We start from the raw sequence: 25,017 nt of genomic DNA on the forward strand, positions 1-25,017 counted from the left end.
AACCGCTATCAATACACAGCACAGAACCGGCCAACTACTAGTAAGCTGTATAACTGCTGCCCATACACAGCACAGAACCGGCCAACCACTAAAACTGTATAAGTGCTGCCCATACACAGCACAGACACTGCTCACCACTAATAAGCTGTATAACTGCTGCCCATACACAGCACAGACACTGCAAACCACTAATAAGCTGTATAACTGCTGCCCATACACAGCACAGACACAGCCATCCACTAATAAGCTGTATAACTGCTACCAATACACAGCACAGACACTGCCAACCACTAATAAGCTGTATAACTGCTGCCCATATACAGCACAGTACCGGCCAACCACTAATAAGCTGTATAACTGCTGCCCAGACACAGCCATCCACTAATAAGCTGTATAACTGCTACCAATACACAGCACAGACACTGCCAACCGCTAATAAGCTGTATAACACTGCCCATACACAGCACAGACCCTGCCATCCACTAATAAGCTGTATAACTGCTGCCCATACACAGCACAGAACCGGCCAACCACTAATAAGCTGTATAACTGCTACCAATACACAGCACAGACACTGCCAACCGCTAATAAGCTGTATAACTGCTACCAATACACAGCACAGACACTGCCAACCACTAATAAGCTGTATAACTGCTGCCCATATACAGCACAGTACCGGCCAACCACTAATAAGCTGTATAACTGCTGCCCACACACAGCACAGACACAGCCATCCACTAATAAGCTGTATAACTGCTACCAATACACAGCACAGACACTGCCAACCGCTAATAAGCTGTATAACACTGCCCATACACAGCACAGACCCTGCCATCCACTAATAAGCTGTATAACTGCTGCCCATACACAGCACAGAACCGGCCAACCACTAATAAGCTGTATAACTGCTGCCCATACACAGCACAGAACCGGCCAACCACTAATAAGCTGTATAAATGCTGCCCATCCACTAATAAGCTGTATAACTGCTACCAATACACAGCACAGACACTGCCAACCACTAATAAGCTGTATAACTGCTACCAATACACAGCACAGACACTGCCAACCACTAATAAGCTGTATAACTGCTGCCTATACACAGCACAGACACTGCCAACCACTAATAAGCTGTATAACTGCTACGAATACACAGCACAGACTCTGCCAACCACTAATAAGCTGTATAACTGCTGCCCATACACAGCACAGACACAGCCATCCACTAATAAGCTGTATAACTGCTACCAATACACAGCACAGACACTGCCAACCACTAATAAGCTGTATAACCGCTATCAATACACAGCACAGACACTGCCAACCACTAATAAGCTGTATAACTGCTACCAATACACAGCACAGACACTGCCAACCACTAATAAGCTGTATAACTGCTACCCATACGCAGCACAGAACCGGCCAACCACTAATAAGCTGTATAACCGCTACCAATACACAGCAGACACTGCCAACTACTAATAAGCTGTATAAAGCCCGTCCACAGATACAAAGTAGTGTGTCTGGCACGTTTTGTTGTGAAATAACCTACAACTTCATCAGGTGCCTTCATGAGTTATTCCACAATGATACACATCAGATACGCTACGTTGGGACTAGCACAGGGCTGACTGTAACATCCTCAGCAATATGTTTTTGTCATTTTTTAACCCGAGCGGTGTGGAACGGGGCAGACAGGCAATAGTAAGAGCCGAGGGGGAGGGAAAGCAGCAAAAAGAAGGGCCCAGGTCCCTTTTTAGTAATACAGGTTGAGTATCCCATATCCAAATATTCCGAAATACGGACTTTTCTGACTGAGAGTGAGATAGTGAAACCTTTGTTTTTTGATGGCTCAATGTACACAAACTTTGTTTAATACACAGTTATTAAAAATATTGTATTAAATGTCCTTCAGGCTGTGTGTATAAGGTGTATATGAAACATAAATGAATTGTGTGAATGTAGACACACTTTGTTTAATGCACAAAGTTATAAAAAAATATTGGCTAAAATTACCTTCAGGCTGTGTGTATAAGGTGTATATGAAACATAAATGCATTCTGTGCTTAGATTTAGGTCCCATCACCATGATATCTCATTATGGTATGCAATTATTCCAAAATACGGAAAAATAAGAATTTACTTACCGATAATTCTATTTCTCGGAGTCCGTAGTGGATGCTGGGGTTCCTGAAAGGACCATGGGGAATAGCGGCTCCGCAGGAGACAGGGCACAAAAGTAAAGCTTTCCGATCAGGTGGTGTGCACTGGCTCCTCCCCCTATGACCCTCCTCCAAGCCAGTTAGGTACTGTGCCCGGACGAGCGTACACAATAAGGGAGGAATTTTGAATCCCGGGTAAGACTCATACCAGCCACACCAATCACACCGTACAACTTGTGATCTAAACCCAGTTAACAGTATGATAACAGCGGAGCCTCTGAAAAGATGGCTCACAACAATAATAACCCGATTTTTGTAACTATGTACAAGTATTGCAGATAATCCGCACTTGGGATGGGCGCCCAGCATCCACTACGGACTCCGAGAAATAGAATTATCGGTAAGTAAATTCTTATTTTCTCTATCGTCCTAGTGGATGCTGGGGTTCCTGAAAGGACCATGGGGATTATACCAAAGCTCCCAAACGGGCGGGAGAGTGCGGATGACTCTGCAGCACCGAATGAGAGAACTCCAGGTCCTCCTTAGCCAGGGTATCAAATTTGTAGAATTTAGCAAACGTGTTTGCCCCTGACCAAGTAGCTGCTCGGCAAAGTTGTAAAGCCGAGACCCCTCGGGCAGCCGCCCAAGATGAGCCCACCTTCCTTGTGGAATGGGCATTTACATATTTTGGCTGTGGCAGGCCTGCCACAGAATGTGCAAGCTGAATTGTATTACACATCCAACTAGCAATAGTCTGCTTAGAAGCAAGAGCACCCAGTTTGTTGGGTGCATACAGGATAACAGCAAGTCAGTTTTCCTGACTCCAGCCGTCCTGGAACATATTTTCAGGGCCCTGACAACATCTAGCAACTTGGAGTCCTCCAAGTCCCTAGTAGGTGCAAGGCACCACAATAAGCTGGTTCAGGTGAAACACTGACACCACCTTAGGGAGAGAACTGGGGACGAGTCCGCAGCTCTGCCCTGTCCGAATGGACAAACAGATATGGGCTTTTTTGAGAAAAAACCACCAATTTGACACTCGCCTGGTCCAGGCCAGGGCCAAGAGCATGGTCACTTTTCATGTGAGATGCTTCAAATCCACAGATTTGACTGGTTTTAAACCAATGTGATTTGAGGAATCCCAGAACTACGTTGAGATCCCACAGTGCCACAAAAAGGGGTTGTATATGCAATACTCCCTTGACAAACTTCTGGACTTCAGGAACTGAAGCCAATTCTTACTGGAAGAAAATCGACAGGGCCGAAATTTGAACCTTAATGGACCCCAATTTGAGGCCCATAGACACTCCTGTTTGCAGGAAATGCAGGAAACGACCGAGTCGAAATTTCTTTGTGGGGCCTTCCTGGCCTCACACCACGCAACATATTTTCGCCACATGTGGTGATAATGTTGTGCGGTCACCTCCTTTCTGGCTTTGACCAGGGTAGGAATGACCTCTTCCGGAATGCCTTTTTCCCTTAGGATCCGGCTTTCCACCGCCATGCCGACAAACGCAGCTGCGGTAAGTCTTGGAACAGACATGGTACTTGCTGAAGCAAGTCCCTTCTTAGCGGCAGAGGCCATAAGACCTCTGTAAGCATCTCTTGAAGTTCCGGGTACCAAGTCCTTCTTGGCCAATCCGGAGCCATGAGTATAGTTCTTACTCCTCTACGTCTTATAATTCTCAGCACCTTTGGTATGAGAAGCAGAGGAGGGAACACATACACCGACTGGTACACCCACGGTGTTACCAGAACGTCCACAGCTATTGCCTGAGGGTCTCTTGACCTGGCGCAATACCTGTCCCGTTTTTTGTTCAGACGGGACGCCATCATGTCCACCTTTGGTATTTCCCAACGGTTTACAATCATGTGGAAAAAACTTCCACTCTCCCGGGTGGAGGTCGTGCCTGCTGAGGAAGTCTGCTTCCCAGTTTCCATTCCCGGGATGAAACACTGCTGACAGTGCTATCACATGATTTTCCGCCCAGCGAAAAGTCCTTGCAGTTTTTGCCATTGCCCTCCTGCTTCTTGTGTCGCCCTGTCTGTTTACGTGGGCGACTGCCGTGATGTTTTTCCCACTGGATCAATACCGGCTGACCTTGAAGCAGAGGTCTTGCTAAGCTTAGAGCATTATAAATTTACCCTTAGCTCCAGTATATTTATGTGGAGAAAAGTCTCCAGACTTGATCACACTCCCTGGAAATTTTTTCCTTGTGTGACTGCTCCCCAGCCTCTCGGGCTGGGCTCCGTGGTCACCAGCATCCAATCCTGAATGCCGAATCTGCGGCCCTCTAGAAGATGAGCACTCTATAACCACCACAGGAGAGACACCCTTGTCCTTGGATATAGGGTTATCCGCTGATGCATCTGAAGATGCGATCCGGACCATTTGTCCAGCAGATCCCACTGAAAAGTTCTTGCGTGAAATCTGCCGAATGGAATTGCTTCGTAGGAAGCCACCATTTTTACCAGGACCCTTGTGCAATGATGCACTGTTTTTAGGAGGTTCCTGACTAGCTCGGATAACTCCCTGGCTTTCTCTTCCGGGAGAAACACCTTTTTCTGGACTGTGTCCAGAATCATCCCTAGGCACAGCAGACGTGTCGTCGGGATCAGCTGCGATTTTGGAATATTTAGAATCCACCCGTGCTGTTGTAGCAGTATCCGAGATAGTGCTACTCCGACCTCCAACTGTTCCCTGGACTATGCCCTTATCAGGAGATCGTCCAAGTAAGGGATAATTAAGACGCCTTTTCTTTGAAGAAGAATCATCATTTCGGCCATTACCTTGGTAAAGACCCGGGGTGCCGTGGACAATCCAAACGGCAGCGTCTGAAACTGATAGTGACAGTTCTGCACCACGAACCTGAGGTACCCTTAGTGAGAAGGGCAAATTTGGGACATAGAGGTAAGCATCCCTGATGTCCCGGGACACTATATAGTCCCCTTCTTCCTGGTTCGTTATCACTGCTCTGAGTGACTCCATCTTGATTTGAACCTTTGTAAGTGTTCAAAAAATTTTTATTTTTTTTTAGAATAAGTCTCACCTAGCCTTCTGTCTTCAGTACCACAATATAGTGTGGAATAATACCCCTTTTCTTGTAGTAGGAGGGGTAATTTAATTATCACCTGCTGGGAATACAGCTTGTGAATTTTTTCCCATACTGCCTCCTTGTCGGAGGGAGACCTTGGTAAAGCAGACTTCAGGAGCCTGCGAAGGGGAAACGTCTCGACATTCCAATCTGTACCCCTGGGATACTACTTGTAGGATCCAGGGGTCCTGTACGGTCTCAGCGCCATGCTGAGAACTTGTCAGAAGCGGTGGAACGCTTCTGTTCCTGGGAATGGGCTGCCTGCTGCAGTCTTCTTCCCTTTCCTCTATCCCTGGGCAGATATGATCTTATAGGGACGAAAGGACTGAGGCTGAAAAGACGGTGTCTTTTTCTGCAGAGATGTGACTTAGGGTAAAAACGGCGGATTTTCCAGCAGTTGCCGTGGCCACCAGGTCCGATGGACCGACCCCAAATAACTCCTCTTCCTTTATACGGCAATACACCTTTGTGCCGTTTGGAATCTGCATCACCTGACCACTGTCGTGTCCATAACATCTTCTGGCAGATATGGACATCGCATTTACTCTTGATGCCAGAGTGCAAATATCCCTCTGTGCATCTCGCATATATAGAAATGCATCCTTTAAATGCTCTATAGTCAATAAAATACTGTCCCTGTCAAGGGTATCAATATTTTTAGTCAGGGAATCCGACCAAGCCACCCCAGCTCTGCACATCCAGGCTGAGGCGATCGCTGGTCGCAGTATAACACCAGTATGTGTGTATATACTTTTTATGATATTTTCCAGCCTCCTGTCAGCTGGTCCTTGAGGACGGCCCTATCTATAGACGGTACCGCCACTTGTTTTGATAAGCGTGTGAGCGCCTTATCCACCCTAAGGGGTGTTTCCCAACGCGCCCTAACTTCTGGCGGGAAAGGGTATACCGCCCATAATTTTCTATCGGGGGGAACCCACGCATCATCACACACTTCATTTAATTTATCTGATTCAGGAAAAACTACGGTAGTTTTTTCACATCCCACATAATACCCTCTTTTGTGGTACTTGTAGTATCAGAAATATGAAACACCTCCTTCATTGCCTTTAACGTGTGGCCCTAATAAGGAATACGTTTGTTTATTCACCGTCGACACTGGATTCAGTGTCCCTGTCTGTGTCTGTGTCGACCGACTAAAGTAAACGGGCGTTTTAAAACCCCTGACGGTGTTTTTGAGACGTCTGGACCGGTACTAATTGTTTGTCGGCCGTCTCATGTCGTCAACCGACCTTGCCGCGTGTTGACATTATCACGTAATTCCCTAAATAAGCCATCCATTCCGGTGTCGACTCCCTAGAGAGTGACATCACCATTACAGGCAATTGCTCCGCCTCCTCACCAACATCTTCCTCATACATGTCGACACACACGTACCGACACACAGCACACACACAGGGAATGCTCTGATAGAGGACAGGACCCACTAGCCCTTTGGAGAGACAGAGGGAGAGTTTACCAGCACACACCAAAAACGCTATAATTATATAGGGACAACCTTATATAAGTGTTTTCCCTTATAGCATCTTTTTTATATATTTCTAACGCCAAATTAGTGCCCCCCCTCTCTGTTTTAACCCTGTTTCTGTAGTGCAGTGCAGGGGAGAGCCTGGGAGCCTTCCCTCCAGCCTTTCTGTGAGGGAAAATGGCGCTGTGTGCTGAGGAGATAGGCCCCGCCCCTTTTTCGGCGGCCTCGTCTCCCGCTCTTAACGGATTCTGGCAGGGGTTAAATATCTCCATATAGCCTCCGGAGGCTATATGTGAGGTATTTTTAGCCAAAATAGGTATTCATTTGCCTCCCAGGGCGCCCCCCTCCCAGCGCCCTGCACCCTCAGTGACTGCCGTGTGAAGTGTGCTGAGAGGAAAATGGCGCACAGCTGCAGTGCTGTGCGCTACCTTTAGAAGACTGAGGAGTCTTCTGCCGCCGATTCTGGACCTCTTCTTACTTCAGCATCTGCAAGGGGGCCGGCGGCAAGGCTCCGGTGACCATCCAGGCTGTACCTGTGATCGTCCCTCTGGAGCTGATGTCCAGTAGCCAAGAAGCCAATCCATCCTGCACGCAGGTGAGTTCACTTCTTCTCCCCTAAGTCCCTCGTTGCAGTGATCCTGTTGCCAGCAGGACTCACTGTAAAATAAAAAACCTAAGCTAAACTTTTCTAAGCAGCTCTTTAGGAGAGCCACCTAGATTGCACCCTTCTCGGCCGGGCACAAAAATCTAACTGGCTTGGAGGAGGGTCATAGGGGGAGGAGCCAGTGCACACCACCTGATCGGAAAGCTTTACTTTTGTGCCCTGTCTCCTGCGGAGCCGCTATTCCCCATGGTCCTTTCAGGAACCCCAGCATCCACTAGGACGATAGAGAAAATCCCATATCCAAAATACCTCTGGTCCCAAGAATTTTGGATAAGGGATACTCAACCTGTAATAGTGTTTACAGTCCACACATGACATATTACTCACCAGTTATATAACATTATTACAAAGGACTGTAGTATTAAACATAATAACAAGACAAAATCTGTAAACTAGTCACTCCAATTCAAATCTAATTTTTCCACAGAGGTACACAACCGGTTAGATTGCTAGCTGTTGTGGAACTACAAGATCCAGCCAGCCATGTTAGTCCACAGCTGGCTGTTCTGTATACGTGACGAGACAGATTAGGCGCTCGGACACTGAATGTTTTTAGCAGAACATCCCCTATTATCATCGATAATAACCTGTTCCGTATCAGGGAGTGTCACAGCATCACAGGCCGGCCAGTGGGGTGTTATTACTGCATGGAGGTATTATCACCAACAGCAAGCGCAATAGGGAAAGGCGGAAGGAGAAACACTGGTGTCCTTTAATTCATTATAAACTAAGTAGGTGTCTTGTGCGTCTCTAATAATCTTTCCTTGTAGTTAGTGACCCTTTCACAAAGCGACAGATCCGACGTAACCATGGCAATATCATGCATCAGGTAGTTGCCATAGAAGCTCCGGAAGCTTAGCACCTACTGTAACGGGGGCAGAGGTGGTTTAATATGGGGAACAAAGAATTCTAACTATACCTACACATGGATCCTTCCCAACGCTCCGGTTGGGGAGGGGGTACAGAGACACCAGCTTATGTAAGTAGCATGGCACCTCTGAGAAGCTAGCCCTGGGTGCCCATTTAGCAATGGAATAAAAAAAAAAAAAAAAAAAGAAGACACCAGATGAAATTAATGAGAATAAAAAGTCCCCAGCTTCAGGCATATCCGTAAATAGAGACCGTGTCTTGCGGCCACAAACTAAATATGTAGTTCACCTCTAAAGGACTTGGCGCTTGTGACCCGTCTGCACGACGCCGACAGCGCTAGCAGTATGCCCGGGGTACAGAGCCACTCGCCAATCACACAGCCCCGGCGTCTTGGAGGGGAGAGGCGGTGACGGCTGAGGAGAGGGGGTGTTGGGGCGCAGTGTGGTCTTGCAAGTATAAGAAGGCATAGCAGCTGCCAGTACAAGAAGCAACAGCAAGGTATCACAAAGAAGGCAATCAATGAGAAATAGGGCAAAGCATGGAAAACACTGTAGAGTATTCCACTTTCAGACAGCAGGAGACGCGGCACAAATCGGAAGAAGTGCAATAGCACAAGCAGGGGTGGTGGAGTAATGTGATGCAAGCCGGGATGTACACTCATCAGTTCATTGCTGCAAGACTACACACCAGCTAGTAAAAGGCGGTTTTGCTTTTTATGCAGGACACATGAAAACGTAATTATTTGGCAATAGCAGCAGTGGTTAATCCCAAAGTTTTCTAACTATCAAATAAGTTAGGGGTCCGGTGTGTCCTGGGATCCACCTCTGGCAATTGCGAGTTATGGCAGATTTCCAGACTACTTGTTGTGGGGCTATGGGGGTTATTCAGATCCAGTTGCAAAACCGCAAATTGCCCCATTATCGGATGGCTGCGTCTGTATCGCACGTGCACGAAGGGCGAAATGCGATTGCATGCCCAGCAAAGTGCGATTGCCAGGAAGTGACCCTTAGTGGGAGGTAAAATGGCGTTTCTGGGGAGTGGTTGGGAAAACACAGGCATGCCATGGCAGTTTTTGGAGGCGTGCATCTGATGTAAACTGCGACCAAGAACACGGCGCGCGGTGCGACTGCATTTTCATTATTCTGCGTAGCCCTGGGTCATCCACAATGGTAGACGGTGCTCGATTTCTGTGTTTGCATGGCAGGTATGTGACTGCATACGCAATTGTGCTTTGCTGGGCGTCTTAACTTTCTGGCCGACTCTTCACATGCGATTTTTAGCAGAAGCAGGATTGTGAAAACCAGTTAGTCTTAGTGATCCAACCTGAATGAGGCCAGATGTGTAGCGCCCAGCAAAGCCGGCAATTTCCAAAAAACACTACCGGCTACTCTGTTACCAGCTGCCAGGGTTCTCCAGTGCTGGACTTCTTGGGCTGGTTTAAAGGTACTCCCCTCCCCCCCTTTTTTTTTTCTTCTTCAAAAACTTTATTTTAAGTGTATTTCATAGTTTACTTTGTAACCTTTATTTTTCTAAAGCACATAATGATATTCAATAAATAAAACACAACAACATCATTTTAAAGCAGTTATTCCATTTTTTTAAAACATAAATATTCTGGCAGGACAGAAGAAAAATCTTGTAATTACCGTATTTGCCTGGGTCTGTAAGCAAGTTAAGGCAGACCAATGGATTAGTGCAATTTGTTTTCCTATTTATGAGCGTTTACCAAAACAATGACAAGACAAAACCCCTAGGAACCTTCCCCAATGGGAACGTTTAAATAATGTCCAGGAATCATTGGAACTTAGGGGGTCATTCCGAGTTGATCGCTCGCTAGCAGTTTTTAGCAGCCGTGCAAACGCTAAGCCGCCTCCCACTGGGCGTGTATTTTAGCTTAGCAGAAGAGCGAACTAAAGGATCGCAGAGCAGCTACAAAGTTTATTGTGCAGTTTTAGAGTAGCTCAAAACCTACTCAGCGCTTGCGATGACTTCAGACTGTTCAGTTCCTGTTTTGACGTCACGAACACGCCCTGCGTTTGCCCAGCCACGCCTGCATTTTTCCTGCCACGCCTGCGGTTTTTCGAACACTCCCTGAAAACGGTCAGTTGACACCCAGAAACGCCCACTCCATGTCAATCACTCTGTGGCTAGCAGTGCGACTGAAAAGCTTCGCTAGACCTTGTGTGAAACTACATCGGCCGTTGTGAAAGTACGTTGCGTGTGCGCATTGCGCAGCATACGCATGCGCAGAAGTGCCTTTTTTTTGCATCATCACTGCGCAGCGAACGAATGCAGCTAGCGATCAACTCGGAGTGACCCCCTTAGTGCCATGTCACCATAAATGGCTGGGCTGCAAATTAGGGCAGGGTCTCAAAAAAACGCAATCTCGTTTGTAACACACCAATACAGAAACTGCTCATTTAAAGGTCTGTTGACTTGCACGCCATCACTAGCAGGATCAGTGGGAATGGGATAGGCTGTACCTGGGGATAGGACACTTACCACAGGAGATGGGGAGAGTGCAATGTTTCCTATAGATGCTTTCAGCTCATCCACCGTGGCGGCACTTTTCAAGCTGTCTTTGGCCTGCAAAGGCTTTATCCTGATGTTGAACTTCTTGCGTGCCTCTTGTTCTTCCTCCGATTCACTCGAAGAATAGAAGTGCTTTGCTTTGGTAGGTAAAGCCCAGTTAAAGATCATGCAGGTGTGTCTGAGAATTTAACCACATCATCACGCCATTCAATAGGATACACCCAATGCCCTGAGCGATGAGGCTGAACCGCTGGGTAAGAACCAGCTGGAAATATCAATCAATCAATGGGGCAGATATACTAAGACTTGAGAAGTGATATGCAGTGATAAGAGCAAGGTGAAAACGCAGCAGCCAATCAGCTCCAATATGTAAAATGACAGTTAGGAGCTGATTGGCTGGTGCGTTATCACCTTCCACTTATCACTGGTTTATCACATCTCCAGGTGCAATACATCTGCTCCAATGTTTCATCAGAGGATTTGGTCTCTGCTCTAAGGGGAGTAAATTTGTAGCACCGGCAATGACCCACATGCAGAAAAAAATATGTGGTATGAATAGAAAAAGCTGATGTCCATAAAAAAAATCTACATAAAACATAGTTAAAAGAAAAAAACACCTTACCGTTCCGTTTCCTGTGTGGGGTCATCTTGCTTTTTGTTCTATAACTCCACTACCAGAGACACCCTCCCCCCACCCAACACACACACACACACACACACACACACACACAACTAACAGAGTATGTTTTTGGACTCTGGAAGGAAAATCTGAGAATCCAGAGGAAACCCACACAAACATGTGGAGAACATACAAACTCCACACACAAGCACTGGGGACGGAACTTAAAGCACTTCCGCTAGCAACTGCGCCATGCAGACTAACAGAAAGAGTGAATGTAACAGAAGGATATAGCCAGGTTCCTCAGGTCTGATGCTGTATCCCTCCTCGTCCACCTCCGGAGAGTTCTGCGAGGATAAAATATGATTTAGGAGTTAAATTCCATAGACAGCAGATGCCTCAGACACGAACGCACAGTGACGGCAGCCATTGGTAGGATGCCACAACAGTGTAAGAATACAACTATTAATCTACAAAGTGCATCATGACAGAGTGAAGTCACTAATCCCAAGTCAATTCAGAAGCTTGTGTTCTCATTAATACGAATTTGGCCCAAATTGCATCGGCCTGCGGTGTGTGCACTTTAAAGGGACTTTGCAGGACGGACGCAGCCAGTGGCACTCCCATCTGTTAGACTTGTATGTGGTTTACTTACATATCGCTCCCAGTCGATCTCTGCATAAAATCCATTTGGTGCCCCGTTTGCTTTCTTCTACAATACAGGAAAATAAATTATAGTTGGTTTTAAATGCTGTATTCACCAATTAAGAAAGACAGAGCTGTGCCTGCGAGAAGCCAGCGATATAGACCTTAACCTGACGACACGCTGCAATACTGCAGCCGATATCGGCCCCGCTTCTATAGCGTATAAACCGCGCTAACAGGCTGCATGCTGCCAGAAGTGGTTCAGCCTCTGGGCCTTAGATGGAACTGTATCTTGTCCGACTAGGCCACGCACGTGTGGTTAACTGTTGCTTGTCTGGGGTCGAGTGACAAGATAGGTGTCAACTTTAAAGCTACCAGGATATTGCAGGAAGCTACGGCAGGAATGCAGCATGGATGACAATAGAAATCAGTGCCAGTAACACATCTCTATGCGTGACGACTAGCAGCGTTGTACTAGGGACGCAAGATGGGCTAAGGCGGAAGACATACCGGCACCGCTGACCGCACTAGCCTTAGTGGACGGATGATCTGCAGATCTCCAGTTGTAATAAGAAAATAATCTGAAAACTTTTAGTACAAGAAGTAAAAAAGGCGCTAGGATGCTGCGTGTGAGAAAATAAAAGTTAACTGTTAAATAGAATCATTTTCTTTAAAAAAAATAAAATACTTGTTGGCAACTGCCCATTAATGGTTAATTAATTGGCACTTTGGCAGTGATACAAGGATGCCTTTCCGCAATGCAGAAAGTTTAACAAACTAAGGCCCAGATTTATCAAGCCTTGGAGAGTGATAATAGCACAGTGATAAAGTGCCAGCCAATCAGCTCCTGTCATTTTTCAAACACAGCCTGTAACATGGCAGTTAGGAGCTGATTGGCTGGTACTTTGAGACCGCGCAATGTATCACTCTCCAAGGCTTGATAAATGGGGGTCTAAATGAGAATTTCACATATACTTTAATTATATAACCTGCTATGTGATAGTCACATATGGTCAGTTATATCACATTGTAAAGGTAGACGTCTAATCAAACAGTTTTCACATTAAAGCCTTAATTAGTAACAAAATGCCAGTTCTCCGATATCCTTGGTTACCTGTATCTTATTATGGAGTTCTTGTAGATTATAAAATAATCTACAAGAACCCTATAAATGAAGCCTTGGTTATAAGACTAGTAAAACAGAACACTATTTGAATGATACACAGTGATTAATGATTCTATACATTTTGGCATCATTACTTTGCTAGGATTCTGTAACTACTGAAACAAAAGTAATCCCCCTTTTACCCCTGTTTATATCCCTCCTCCCCATACTACTATTACACCCTTCTCCCCTCCCTATATTACACCTTAGGGCTCATCCACAGTTGGCTGCAATGGGGTCTCAGGTGTAAAATGCGTCAATAAAAAAAAAAAAAAAAAGCGCAGTAGCGCATATATGCAGAGTTGTAACTACAGCGAGGTGCGCCCAAGTTTACGCCAGGCAGAAATCACACACTAACGCGTTTGTTTATACGCATGTGTTTTGCTTAGGAAATGCGCATTCGCTATTAGTATTCAATGAAATGTGAAAATCCTCCCTAATGCCGCAGGGACAGCTCTGTCTCACATGGAAAATACATTTACATAGAGCAGCGGTTCCCATACTCGGTCCTCGAGGACCCTCAACAGTGCATGTTTTCCAGGTCTCCTCACAGAATCACAGGTGAGATGATGAGCTCCACCTGTTGATCTCTTAAAATGCGTCAGTGAGCAATGAATGCACGGGATGTGTTCCGCATCCCGGATGTTACAAACGCCAGAATCCTGGCACCACTCAGAAGACCAGCGCCGGATCACCGATGGTCGGGATGCCGAAGGTGAGTATCTAGGATCAGGGTTAGGGCCCGGTGGGGAGAGTTAAGCGCACGCGGTGGGGGTTTAGGTACCAGAGGGGGTGGTTAGCCATAAACCCGCACCCCCCACGGGTTAGAGTAGGGAACAGGGGAGGTTATAATCACTTACCCCCTCCGATGCCGGGATCTTCACAGTCGGGATGCCGCTGTTGTTCATGTGACCACCGGTATTTAGGGGCTAATTCAGGATGGATCACAAAATGCGATCCAACTGGAATTTTTACGATGGCCCTGTGGGCGCATGTGCCAGCACTTTCTGCAGGGGGTGGGGGGCTGCAGAAAAAGCGATTGCCTCTGCCTGATTCGGTCTGCGGGGCGGGGAAGGAGGGGGGGGGGGGGGCAATGCTCCGTTTCCAGGGAGGAAGTGGAGTGTTGCAGGGGCGCTGCAAACGGTGGGAGGTGCAGCATGAACGGGTGCATGATCGCGGCGGCTGCGTGACGTCACACGCAGCCGCCGCTATGCGTAAGATGGCACTGGGTTTACTGCGGGCGCAACTAAGCTGTGCCGGCAGGATGCATCGATAGCTTTTACGATGAAGAAGAAATTGCGAGGCGATCACAATTTCTGCTTCATCAAGAGGTAGGCGGCGGTCAGCATGCGATCCAAAGGATGGCAAATTCTGCTGATTAGTATGTATTCCAAATACTCCTGTGCATCTGCCGGGGTGTCCTAGAAAACATGAACTGTTGGGGGTCCTTGAGGAGCGAGTTTGGGAATCACTGGTTTAGACGCTCACTCAAACACTTTATACATGCAACAGTAATGAAGACACCCAAATGCAGCCAATCAAAAGCGGTACAAATGTCTTGCCAGCATTTATCATCGCAGTATATTGGCACCTGCCCACCTACCACCCGATACGGATTTCCCTGGCGTATATGCTCCCGGTGCCGGTCTGCAACGGTCCACAACCGCTCCTTACTGTGCTCCGCCTATGGTGAAATGCCTCTCTCCCTCCCCAGACGCAAGCGGAGAGGTGCCAGAATGACAACAATCTGCATAAGCGCCTATGTGTGCGCCCATTTTTCCCAGCATGCGCAGAGTAAATGATGTCATAGAAAGTGGCATAGGTCTCACGTTGCATGTTTAATGAGAACCGCTAAATGATTACTTTTATTCAGCTTACGTTGGTACCTGTATCTTGAATATCTTTAATATCTTGTAACTAAAATTGAATTACAGGACTGTCTGCCATTTGGGAGATAACAATCACCCGACAGAGCGCCTATGACAGCTAATAGCGGAATAATGGCGAAACTCTGCGCTTCCTACACATACGAGCCTGCAGAACGTGTATCGTGCAGACTGGCCTTTGTTGCTCTACACCAAGTTCCTCTGTTGAACGCGGCAGTAACGGCAGCTCTGGGAGTGAGCGCGTACCCAGCAGCCGTGGGGATCCCTGCCATTCCGATGCTTGAGGCAGGAGGGTTTGGTATTAACAATGACTTATGCCGACCACAGATGTGTCAATATAGGGCGGTATGGGGGAAACATGAGAATGACTTACACTGACAGTGTCTCTGTCTGGTGATCCCCTATGAGAAGGAAACAGAGAAGTCTGTTAGAAAGAGGCGATTGTCTGACACAAAGAGAAGTGTTTATACAGGAGGGGAAGTAGCATCGGTACAAAAGCAGCACATAAGCCTCAACCGCAGGGAATATTCTCAGATGTAATGCTTGGAGCGTTGTCATAACATCTGCTCTGAACGTGTACCTGGGTGTCTGCAGGAACTGTCCAGTTTGTGATACAGAGCTACAGCTGGAAGGTCATTCTGGGGGTTATAGATGCACAAGGGCTGGAGAACCACTATTGCACAAATCCCTTCTAAAAGGAACAGTCACTACAAGTGATATTACCAAGCACCAACAGTATGAGCTGAATTTATCATATGGGGATATAGCCAATATCTTCATTTATGTTATTGCAGATACCTTCATGATATTGGATTATTCTTGTTACATTCAGCAAAAAAAGAATTAAGTGGTTCCTTTGTTTCCCCAGTCATCCATTGGGTCCTGATCACTGGGACCCCACAATTTGTGCATTGCAGCCGGTGCCAGCACCTACAACTAGAGGGCGCCCCAGCTTGACAGGGTTCCGTAGTCATCTCTGGCTGTAACACAGGCTTGGAAGGACAGCTAGCACCGGGACGGCTTGCAGCAATGCTTTATCAATCAACAGCTGGCTGTCATTTGTATTTATATCCCCCCCTTCTCCGGGACGGAATGATCATTACAGAGGCTTGCCAGTGTCGGATCCCACAGATCAAACTTTCAGCAAATAGTCTGATCCCATCACTTTATACCCGTTATTGTTACAGTGGGGGGGCATTTAGAGTTGTTTGCAAACCAAAAAAAGCACACTAATGGGCAAAACCATGCTGCACTGCAGGGGAGGCAGATGTAACATGTGCAGAGAGTGTTAGATTTGGGTGGGGTGTGTTCAAACGGAAATCTTAATTGCAGGATGGAAATAAAGAAGCCATTATTTACCCTGCACAGAAACAAAATAACCCACCCAAATCTAACTCTCTCTGCACGTTACATCTGCCCCCCCCCCCCCTTGCAGCACAACATGTTTTTGCCCAATTGCTAACAACTCTGAATAACCCCCAATGTGCTTATTTAGACTTTCTCCATTTCCCCAGATTCAGGATTAATACTTCCTATTGTGTGTTACAACATAAAATCCCACTATGTCCCTCTCTCACACCTCACGTCTCCTGAACAAAGAGATTGCTTTATAGCTGAAGGGCAAACAATGGGTTACTTTATTTTTAGGGGATATTTTTTTTTTGCTTTTTCAACGTTTAAAAAGTCAAATTAGCCTTATTATCTTGTGCACTTTTTTTTTCTCTCTCATACCATTTTCATCATGGTTACATGTAATAAAATCTTCCTATAGGTTTTATTTTACAGTCATTAGCCTTCCAAATATATAAAGAATAGCGCACATATGTATCGTAGGTAAAAGACACATAAGTAACTTAAGGCGACATAAAAGAAATGTTAGGCTGGTTACACACTTGCAGATGTCAGTGACATCGTGCAAGATCCCCCCCGCAAACAATATCGTTCATACACACTGAACGATATCGTTTGCATCTCGTCAGTGACGGCATGCACCCACCTCTAGGTACATGCCATGTCGTACAATGGCCCTCATTCCGAGTTGATCGATCGCTGCCGCAAATCTGCGCAAGCGCATGGTACACAGCGCGCATGCGTTAAGTACTTTCACACAAAACTTTGTAGTTTTACCCAAGCTCTAGCGACGTTTTTCAGTCGCTCGAGTGATCGTAGTGTGATTGACAGGAAGTGGGTGTTTCTGGGCGGCAACTTGGCGTTTTCAGGGAGTGTGCTAAAAAACGCAGGCGTGTCAGGGAAAAACGCGGGAGTGTCTGGAGAAACGGGGGAGTGGCTGGCCGAACGCAGGGCGTGTTTGTGACGTCAAACCAGGAACTGAACGGACTGAGGTGATCGCAATCTAGGAGTAGGTCTGGAGCTACTCAGAAACTGCATGAAATTTTTCCTGTGCAGTTCTGCTAATCTTCGGTTCGCACTTCTGCTAAGCTAAGATACACTCCCAGAGGGCGGCGGCCTAGCGTGTGCAATGCTGCTAAAAGCAGCTAGCGAGCGATCAACTCGGAATGAGGGCCAATATCTTTAGATTTCACGTTGAAAACTAGTACCTCGTTAACAACCCACGGGAGAGCACATCTCTAACGATATAGGGTACACACACTTGCCGATGTATACAATATATCGTCCGATCCGCTGGTTCAGACGACATATCGGGTGCACCTCAGCAAGTGTGTGCCCAGTCTGGGTTAATATCCTATTTGCATCCTCCTGCTATGTGGGGCTCAGGGTTCCAATGCTTGGAAGTCTGCTGATACCAAAAGAACATCAACACTGGGCAAAGAGCATCTCTGTTATCAGAGTGGAGACCGGCATAGAGCCGTCTGGGGTAACTAAATGTTTAAAGGGCCTCCCAAATGCCCCTAACAAGCAACTGCATCCAAGGAGGCAATTCAATTGCTCTGCACAATAGCGCACAACGAAGCAATTCAATGGCGCAGATATTTCTGCCAACAGCCTACTGAGGTAGCGAGCAGAAAAGTGTTGCGGCCAGTACTTTAGTCGATTTAAACCCAGTCTATTTGGGGGGTGACAAGCACGATAATTAATGGGTGCATGGAACAATTGAATTGCTCAGTCAGGCGCCTATAAAGTTTTGTGGCTACTAAAACATTTGAACTCCCCAAAAGAGCCCGACGATTGACACAAATAACCAAACCTGCAGCATGTCGGCAAGATAAGGACAAAGGGCGGACATTACCCGTAATCATGAGAGCTTTAAATTGTTACGCAACAACGGTCTAGAATGTAAAGTGCATCTTGAGCGTGGAGGGAGGATTTAAAACATCATGGATGGCATGGCGTGGGTCTAAGAAACATTGCGCATCGCTAGGCATGCTTACGTGGAATCAGTGTCTTTTTCTTTCTTCCGTATACCAAACGCTTTCCTTGTACGTTTTTTCAATCCTGGGGACAAAAACAAACAAAAAACAAACAGTTTATGCATCGTTGTTACTGGCGTCACACTCTGAAAATTCACAAGTTGGCGTTCTGCGTACAGAGACACGTGTTGGATACAGAAACTACACTGACAATTACAGATGACAAATATGGACAATTATTCTGGATCCTGTGGAGCGGTTGATGGTTTGGCATCACATAATGCCGTTCCCCCCCAAAGTGTTAAAGCCCCTTCTCTCCTCTGCAGATCATACAACTGTATATAATGAGAGTTCCTCCTCTGGTGAGTACTCCCAACACCTTGTGACTTTGCTCTCCTATGGCAAGTCCCCCAGATTGGTGAAACCTGGCATAAGCATCAGAGGCTGGTACAAAGCTGGCAGTAATTCCTGTGCGGGGTAAGTGCAGTGGGTCACACACCACAACAGCATGGCATTATGACAGTGAGGGAACACTCAGAAATGGGAGACAAGGAGCAAGAACATATATATACAGTCATAGGTGTCCAGGTGACATCATCTGTGAGCTGGGAGAGTTAGCGACTTCTGTGCTGCTAGGTGAGCCATTGTTATACTCAGTTTTTACTAGTATGTCAATGATATTTAATACATGCAGTTTCCTTCTTATATGTATTCGGGAAACTCTAATGTTTGGGCTTCAATAAGCTTCACAATTGGGCTGATCTCTAATCCAGAGGTTCCTAAACTGTGTGCCGTGGCTCCCTGAGGTTCCTCGGGACACTTGCAGGGGTGCCATGGGTTGGTGGTCCAGGACCAATTCAAATTATTCATGGTCAATATAATAGGCAAAACCAGTGCTGGTGGCTGCCAGTCATAAAATATGTGGCCAAACAGAAGCAAATCTTGTCCCTCACCACACACCTGACCCTAAGGATGACATATAAACGCGATCTACTTAATGTAATATTTCTTTCTAAATTTCTCAATAAGAAATTTTTGGCCTAGGGGTGTTGTGAAAAGAATTCTGATGTTCTAGGGCGCCGTGATTCGAAAAAGTTTGGAAACCACTGCTCTAATCCAATCAAAGACAGGACTTCTTTGGAACACTGGATAATTTTGATTAGTGAACACTGCACTTCTGAGGCCACACCCCTGATGATGTCAGTCTGAGGAAACGCGTTGGATGGCCTGCCATATCAAGGATTCCTTTTCCTTTACTGAACAGTTTGAGGACGACACTGGTGAAACGTGGACCTGGGCTCAAATCAGACAAGAGATCATTGGGCCTAATTCAGATCTGATCGCTGCTGTGCGTTATCTGAACTTCGAATGCGTATGCACTGCAATGCGCAGTCGCGTTGGACGGCTACAACGGGCATCTGCGGTCAGCGACAGGATGGTGCGAAGGATCCCCGTGCACGGGTGTTTGCAAGGTGATTGACAGGAAGAGGCCGTTGGTGGGTGGCAACTGACTGTTTACAGGGAGTGTCCGGAAAAACGCAAGTGGGCTCAAGCGTTTTCAGGGAGGGTGTCTGACGTCAGCTCCGGCCCCGATCAGCAGGATTCAATCGCACTGGAAAAGTCAGTCCTGGGCTGCGCAGAGACTGCACAAAGTGATGTTTGTGCAGCTCTGCAACACATGGGAACGCACACTTGCACAGTGAAAATACACTCCCCCTGGAGGCGGCCACTATCTGATCGCAGGACAGCAAAAACCGCAGCCCAGCGATCAGATCTGAATTATCCCCATTGTCTTGTGAACAGATTTTAAGAGGTTTTATTGTTTTTCAGAAGAACAGTCCATTTAGGGTAATGCATCAGTGTGGTGTGTATTTTGTTTTAGAAATCCCTGTTGGACGTGATTACACATAATGGGTCCAGAATTTTCCTGACTGTTGGTGATAATACCAGATCATTAGACTCAAAAAGCCAGGAAGGTGCAAGTCTAATACTAAGCCCCCTAATAAGGGGGAAGGGGTGGAAAAAAACAAGGCAGAAAACCCCCACCCTGCTCAAAAACGGTCAAAAAGACCTAGTGGGGGAAAGGCACTCGTCGCATCCAGGTGAGGGTAAGCACAATGAGTCACATACAAAATACTCAAATACCCAAGCTGAAAAGTACTTTAACAGATATACATCATTTTACCGCATAATAATTGCATTAGGACTACGTAGGTTTTTACAAGACCCTATTTTACAGTACCCAAGCTCCCTTTTCCATTATTGCTACATCTATTTTAAATTTTGGAGGCAAATTTTGTGGTAGCTCAATATGTGTCAGTAAACAAATGCTATCTTTACATTATTATAAAAAAAGTCAGGAAAGAGACTATCAGGCAGTCTTCTTACTGCACAGCGTTGTGGGAGACGGTGCTCAGCTGCGGAGCTGCCGTCTCAGGAGACGCACATTATATCCAGCAATGAACGACAAATATTTTCCCTACTTTACAAGATTCTGCCTTTGAAGCATTTCCGCTGCTACGACGCTTGCACAGTTGAGGACACTACACGCAAAATTACTGAGGTTCCAAACCTTTTTTAGTGCTGTGAAACGGGTGCAGCGATATTACTTCTTTCATGCGGCTTCCTGCAGCTTGTACTACAGTGGGGATTGAAAGTTTGGGCACCCCAGGCAAAAATTCATTTTAATGTGCAAAAAGAAGCCAAGGAAAGATGGAAAAATCTCCAAAAGGCATCAAATTACAGATTAGACATTCTTATAACATGTAAAAAAAAGTTTGATTTTATTTCCATCATTTACACTTTCAAAACAACAGAAAACAAAAAATGGCGTCTGCAAAAGTTTGGGCACCCTGCAGAGTTAATACCTTGTACTGCCCCCTTTGGCAAGTATCACAGCTTGTAAACGCTTTTTGTAGCCAGCCAAGAGTCTTTCAATTCTTGTTTGAGGTATCTTCGCCCATTCTTTTTTTTTAATCATGTAGTTTTTTTTTTATTAAGATTATATTTAAGTACAGAAGTGAAAGAAAAAAAGAAAAAGAAACATACAAAGAACAATCAACGTACAAAACAGTACAATATACTGGTCAACTCGTTATTATACGAGATTACACGTCCAAATATCAGTTTACAGCATTCGTGAGAGAGGAGAAAAAAGTATCATAATGCCTGGTAGGATCATCCCAACAATAGCACCATCAATTCAGTATTAGATATGAGCAAGAGAGAGGTCACATATAAAAATGCAGGAACGTGTATAAAAAAAAAATATTACCCTAAGGGATAGGAGTGTGTCGGGAGGTTTCAGAAGGCGTCGGCCTCGGCCAAAAAACAAAAAAAAAAAAAAAACTATACACTCTGCATGCCAATGGACTCCATCAGTTCTCCATCTGAGTATACCCGAGTCCACCTATCCCACTTGCAATGAAATTTAGACAGTAAGTTACGGGATAAATACATATGTTTTTCATGTTTTATGACTAAGGCCACCAGAGCCCTCCATTCCAACAACTTGGGAGAGGCCACCGCAAACCAAGATCGTGCAATAACAACTTTGGCAAGCGTGGATAGGCATAGGACATACTGATATGTGAGTAGAGAGTGGGTTTCCTCTAAGTCCAAGCCAAAAAGACAGGTCCTGGGGTTAAGTTGAGGAAGAGATGGGTCAGTAGTCAATATATTAGACCACATCCGAGTCCAAAAGCTGTAGACTGTCGGACATTCCCATAACAGATGCCAAAACCCAGTATCTGCCATCCGGCATTTAGGGCATAGAGCATCAGGCCTCAAGCCAGCTCGTTGGAGGAACTGAGGGGTACGGTAAACCCTATGTAGGATAAAAAAATGCACCTGTTGATATCTGACACAAGGAGTGGTTGACCTGGCGGAGCTCAAAATTTGTAACCATTGCTCTTCCGATAAAGGGCCCACATCATTCTCCCAACTTCGTTTAAGCGGATCTAAAGATGCAGGTAGGACTCTATTATTTAATGATGCGTATAGTGATGAGACTTTGCCCGTAGAGGGCAAACGTTGTAACATAAGTTTAACCGGTGAAGGTGAAATGGAAGGGGCAGTTTTAAATTGGGTCTGTATTGCATGCCTCAATTGGAAATATCGGAATAAAGTTGTTCTCGAGAGCCCAAAATCAGCCTGTAGTTGCGTGAACGATTTAAGGTGGCCATCTACATACAATTGTCCCAGGGATACCACCCCACTCTTTACCCATATATTATCTGTGGACAGCTTTTGGAGTTCCACATAGGAGCTATTGAACCATAAAGGTGAGTCTACTTCCAAATCCGACCAGTCATAGAGACTGTGCACCTGTCTCCAGACTAAAAGAGCTTGTCGCAAAACAGGAGGAAGACCTGAAACAGACGAGCCAGAAAGCAAGAAAAGGAGGGGAGTGAAGAGGGGACCCACCCACTCAGTCAAGTATCCCTGTAGGGTCGGACCACCCGTTCCCATGACCCACTCAGAGAGGTGAGCTAACTGGGCAGCTAGATAGTACAACCTAAGGTTGGGCAAGCCCGCCCCTCCAGCGGATTTAGATTTACAAAGTGTTTTTATGGCTATCCTCGCTGGTTTATGACCCCAGATAAAGGAAGAGATTAAGCTATCAAGACTGGCAAATATTTTTTTAGGTATATAAATGGGGGAGTGTTGCAAAACGTACAGGTACTTAGGCTGGATAGACATCTTGAAGAGGTTAATGCGCCCCAGTACCGTCAGCGGTAGCGCTTTCCATGTATGAATTTTTTGTTTAAAAAAAGCTGTGATAGGATCAAGGTTCCACCTGACGTATTCTGATGCTGGCCCAGTGATCCAAACACCCAAGTATTTAAATTTCAAGGTCCATTGTAAGGAATGCGTCACACACACTGTCTCCGGAATCTGACCTGAAATGGGAAAAATAGAGGATTTGTCCCAGTTTATACGCAAACCAGAGTATTCCCCAAATTCATTAACTGTGTGGAGCATAGACTGGAGAGAGACATCAGAGTCTTTCAGAAACAGTAACATATCGTCGGCGTATAGAGCCACCTTATCTATTGCAGAGCCGGCCACAAGTCCGTGAATATTATGATTATCCCGTATCATACAAGCCAACGGCTCTATGGCCAACGCAAACAGGGCTGGGGACAGCGGACAGCCTTGGCGCGTGCCCCTGGCCAGAGAGAACGAGGCTGAAGTGTATCCATTAACAGAGACACGAGCCACTGGAGAGGAATACAACAGCTGAACCCATTTGATGAACGTGGGGCCAAAGCCAAACCCGCGAAGTACCTGCCACAGGTAGGACCATTCGACCGAGTCGAAGGCCTTAGCGGCGTCGAGAGACACCACCACCGCCTCCGAACCCAGCAAGCCAACCCCCTGCAAATGGTAAAATAATTTACGTAGGTTCTGCATAGTGGACCTCCCCGGCATGAATCCCGTTTGGTCCAGATGAATAACAGAACCAATAACAGAGTTTAGACGAATGGCAAGCATCTTAGCCAGGATTTTAACGTCAGAGGATAGCAATGAGATGGGGCGGTAAGATTCGGGAAACATGGGATTCTTCCCTGGCTTGGGCAATACTATAATAGTGGCCTCAGACATGGATGGTGGAAGTTCACCAGCCTCAGACAGAGTATTAAATAAATCTAGTAAATATGGACAGAAGAGGGAGTTAAATTTTTTATATATCTCCACTGGGAGACCATCCCCACCGGGTGCCTTAGATGAGGGGAGTGACAACACAGCGCGCCCAACCTCCTCCAGGGTGAAAGGAGCCTCGAGTATTTCAAGCGCCTCCCGTGACAAACTAGGCAGGCCCACCTGCGAGAGGTAGGACTGTATCCTGTCATCGGAGTGGGAGACCCCAGAAGAATACAACTCGGAATAAAATTTTTGAAAAACCCCAGCTATATCCTTTCCCGAGTAACAGAGACTGCCATCCCCACCAACGATGCATTGAACAGTACGGGAGTGGGACTCGTCCCTGGCCAAAAAGGCCAGGTAACTGCCCCCCAGCTCCGCCTGAAAATACTGCCCGTGAGTGGAAAACAGCAGCCTGCGTTTGGACTTATCAAAGAGACAGGTGGCCCATTCTCTCTGTGCATCAAGCCATGCTGCACGATCCGATTGGGAGTGTGACTCTATATATACAGACTCCAAATGACGGCAGGCCTGTTCAAGCCTCGCCTCCTCTCTCCTATTAAACAACTTAATGCCAGCAATCCTTTTAATAAGGGTGCCTCTGATATATGCTTTGAAAGCGTCATGTCGGACAACAGGGCAGGAATCAGGGGGGTTGTGACCAAGGAAGTCATTCCATTCCGAAATAAGGTCAGACCCTACTCCCATTAAATTCAACCAAAATGGATGCAATTTCCACGGACTATTGCCCCTATCGTGTGTCGTGGATAATTTTAATAAGATTGGAGAGTGATCTGATATACCTCTGGACAAATATACTAGGTCGGATATGCTGGGCGACAAACTCGGGGAAATAAGGCATAAATCTATCCGAGACAGTGTGTGGTGAGCAGCGGACTGACAAGAATAATGAGCCAT

The 25,017-nt window shown here is 46.2% G+C and overlaps 1 protein-coding gene across 11 annotated transcripts in view; it reads right to left on the reverse strand.

The window, feature by feature from the left end:
* The window catches only part of SGIP1 (SH3GL interacting endocytic adaptor 1), a 174,077-nt gene that overhangs the window by 107,046 nt on the left and 42,014 nt on the right, over positions 1 to 25,017 (reverse strand). For all 11 annotated transcript variants that reach the window (XM_063939159.1, XM_063939157.1, XM_063939151.1 and 8 more), the window contains exons 2-6: positions 18,475 to 18,538; positions 15,498 to 15,525; positions 12,084 to 12,140; positions 11,721 to 11,775; positions 10,780 to 10,955 (exon numbers count right to left, since the gene is read on the reverse strand). In XM_063939159.1, the coding sequence (XP_063795229.1) occupies positions 10,780 to 10,955; positions 11,721 to 11,775; positions 12,084 to 12,140; positions 15,498 to 15,525; positions 18,475 to 18,538 (380 nt within the window). The remainder of the gene's footprint in view (positions 1 to 10,779; positions 10,956 to 11,720; positions 11,776 to 12,083; positions 12,141 to 15,497; positions 15,526 to 18,474; positions 18,539 to 25,017) is intronic.

Source organism: Pseudophryne corroboree, chromosome 9 (assembly GCF_028390025.1).
Source record: "Pseudophryne corroboree isolate aPseCor3 chromosome 9, aPseCor3.hap2, whole genome shotgun sequence".
Lineage (NCBI taxonomy): Eukaryota > Metazoa > Chordata > Amphibia > Anura > Myobatrachidae > Pseudophryne > Pseudophryne corroboree.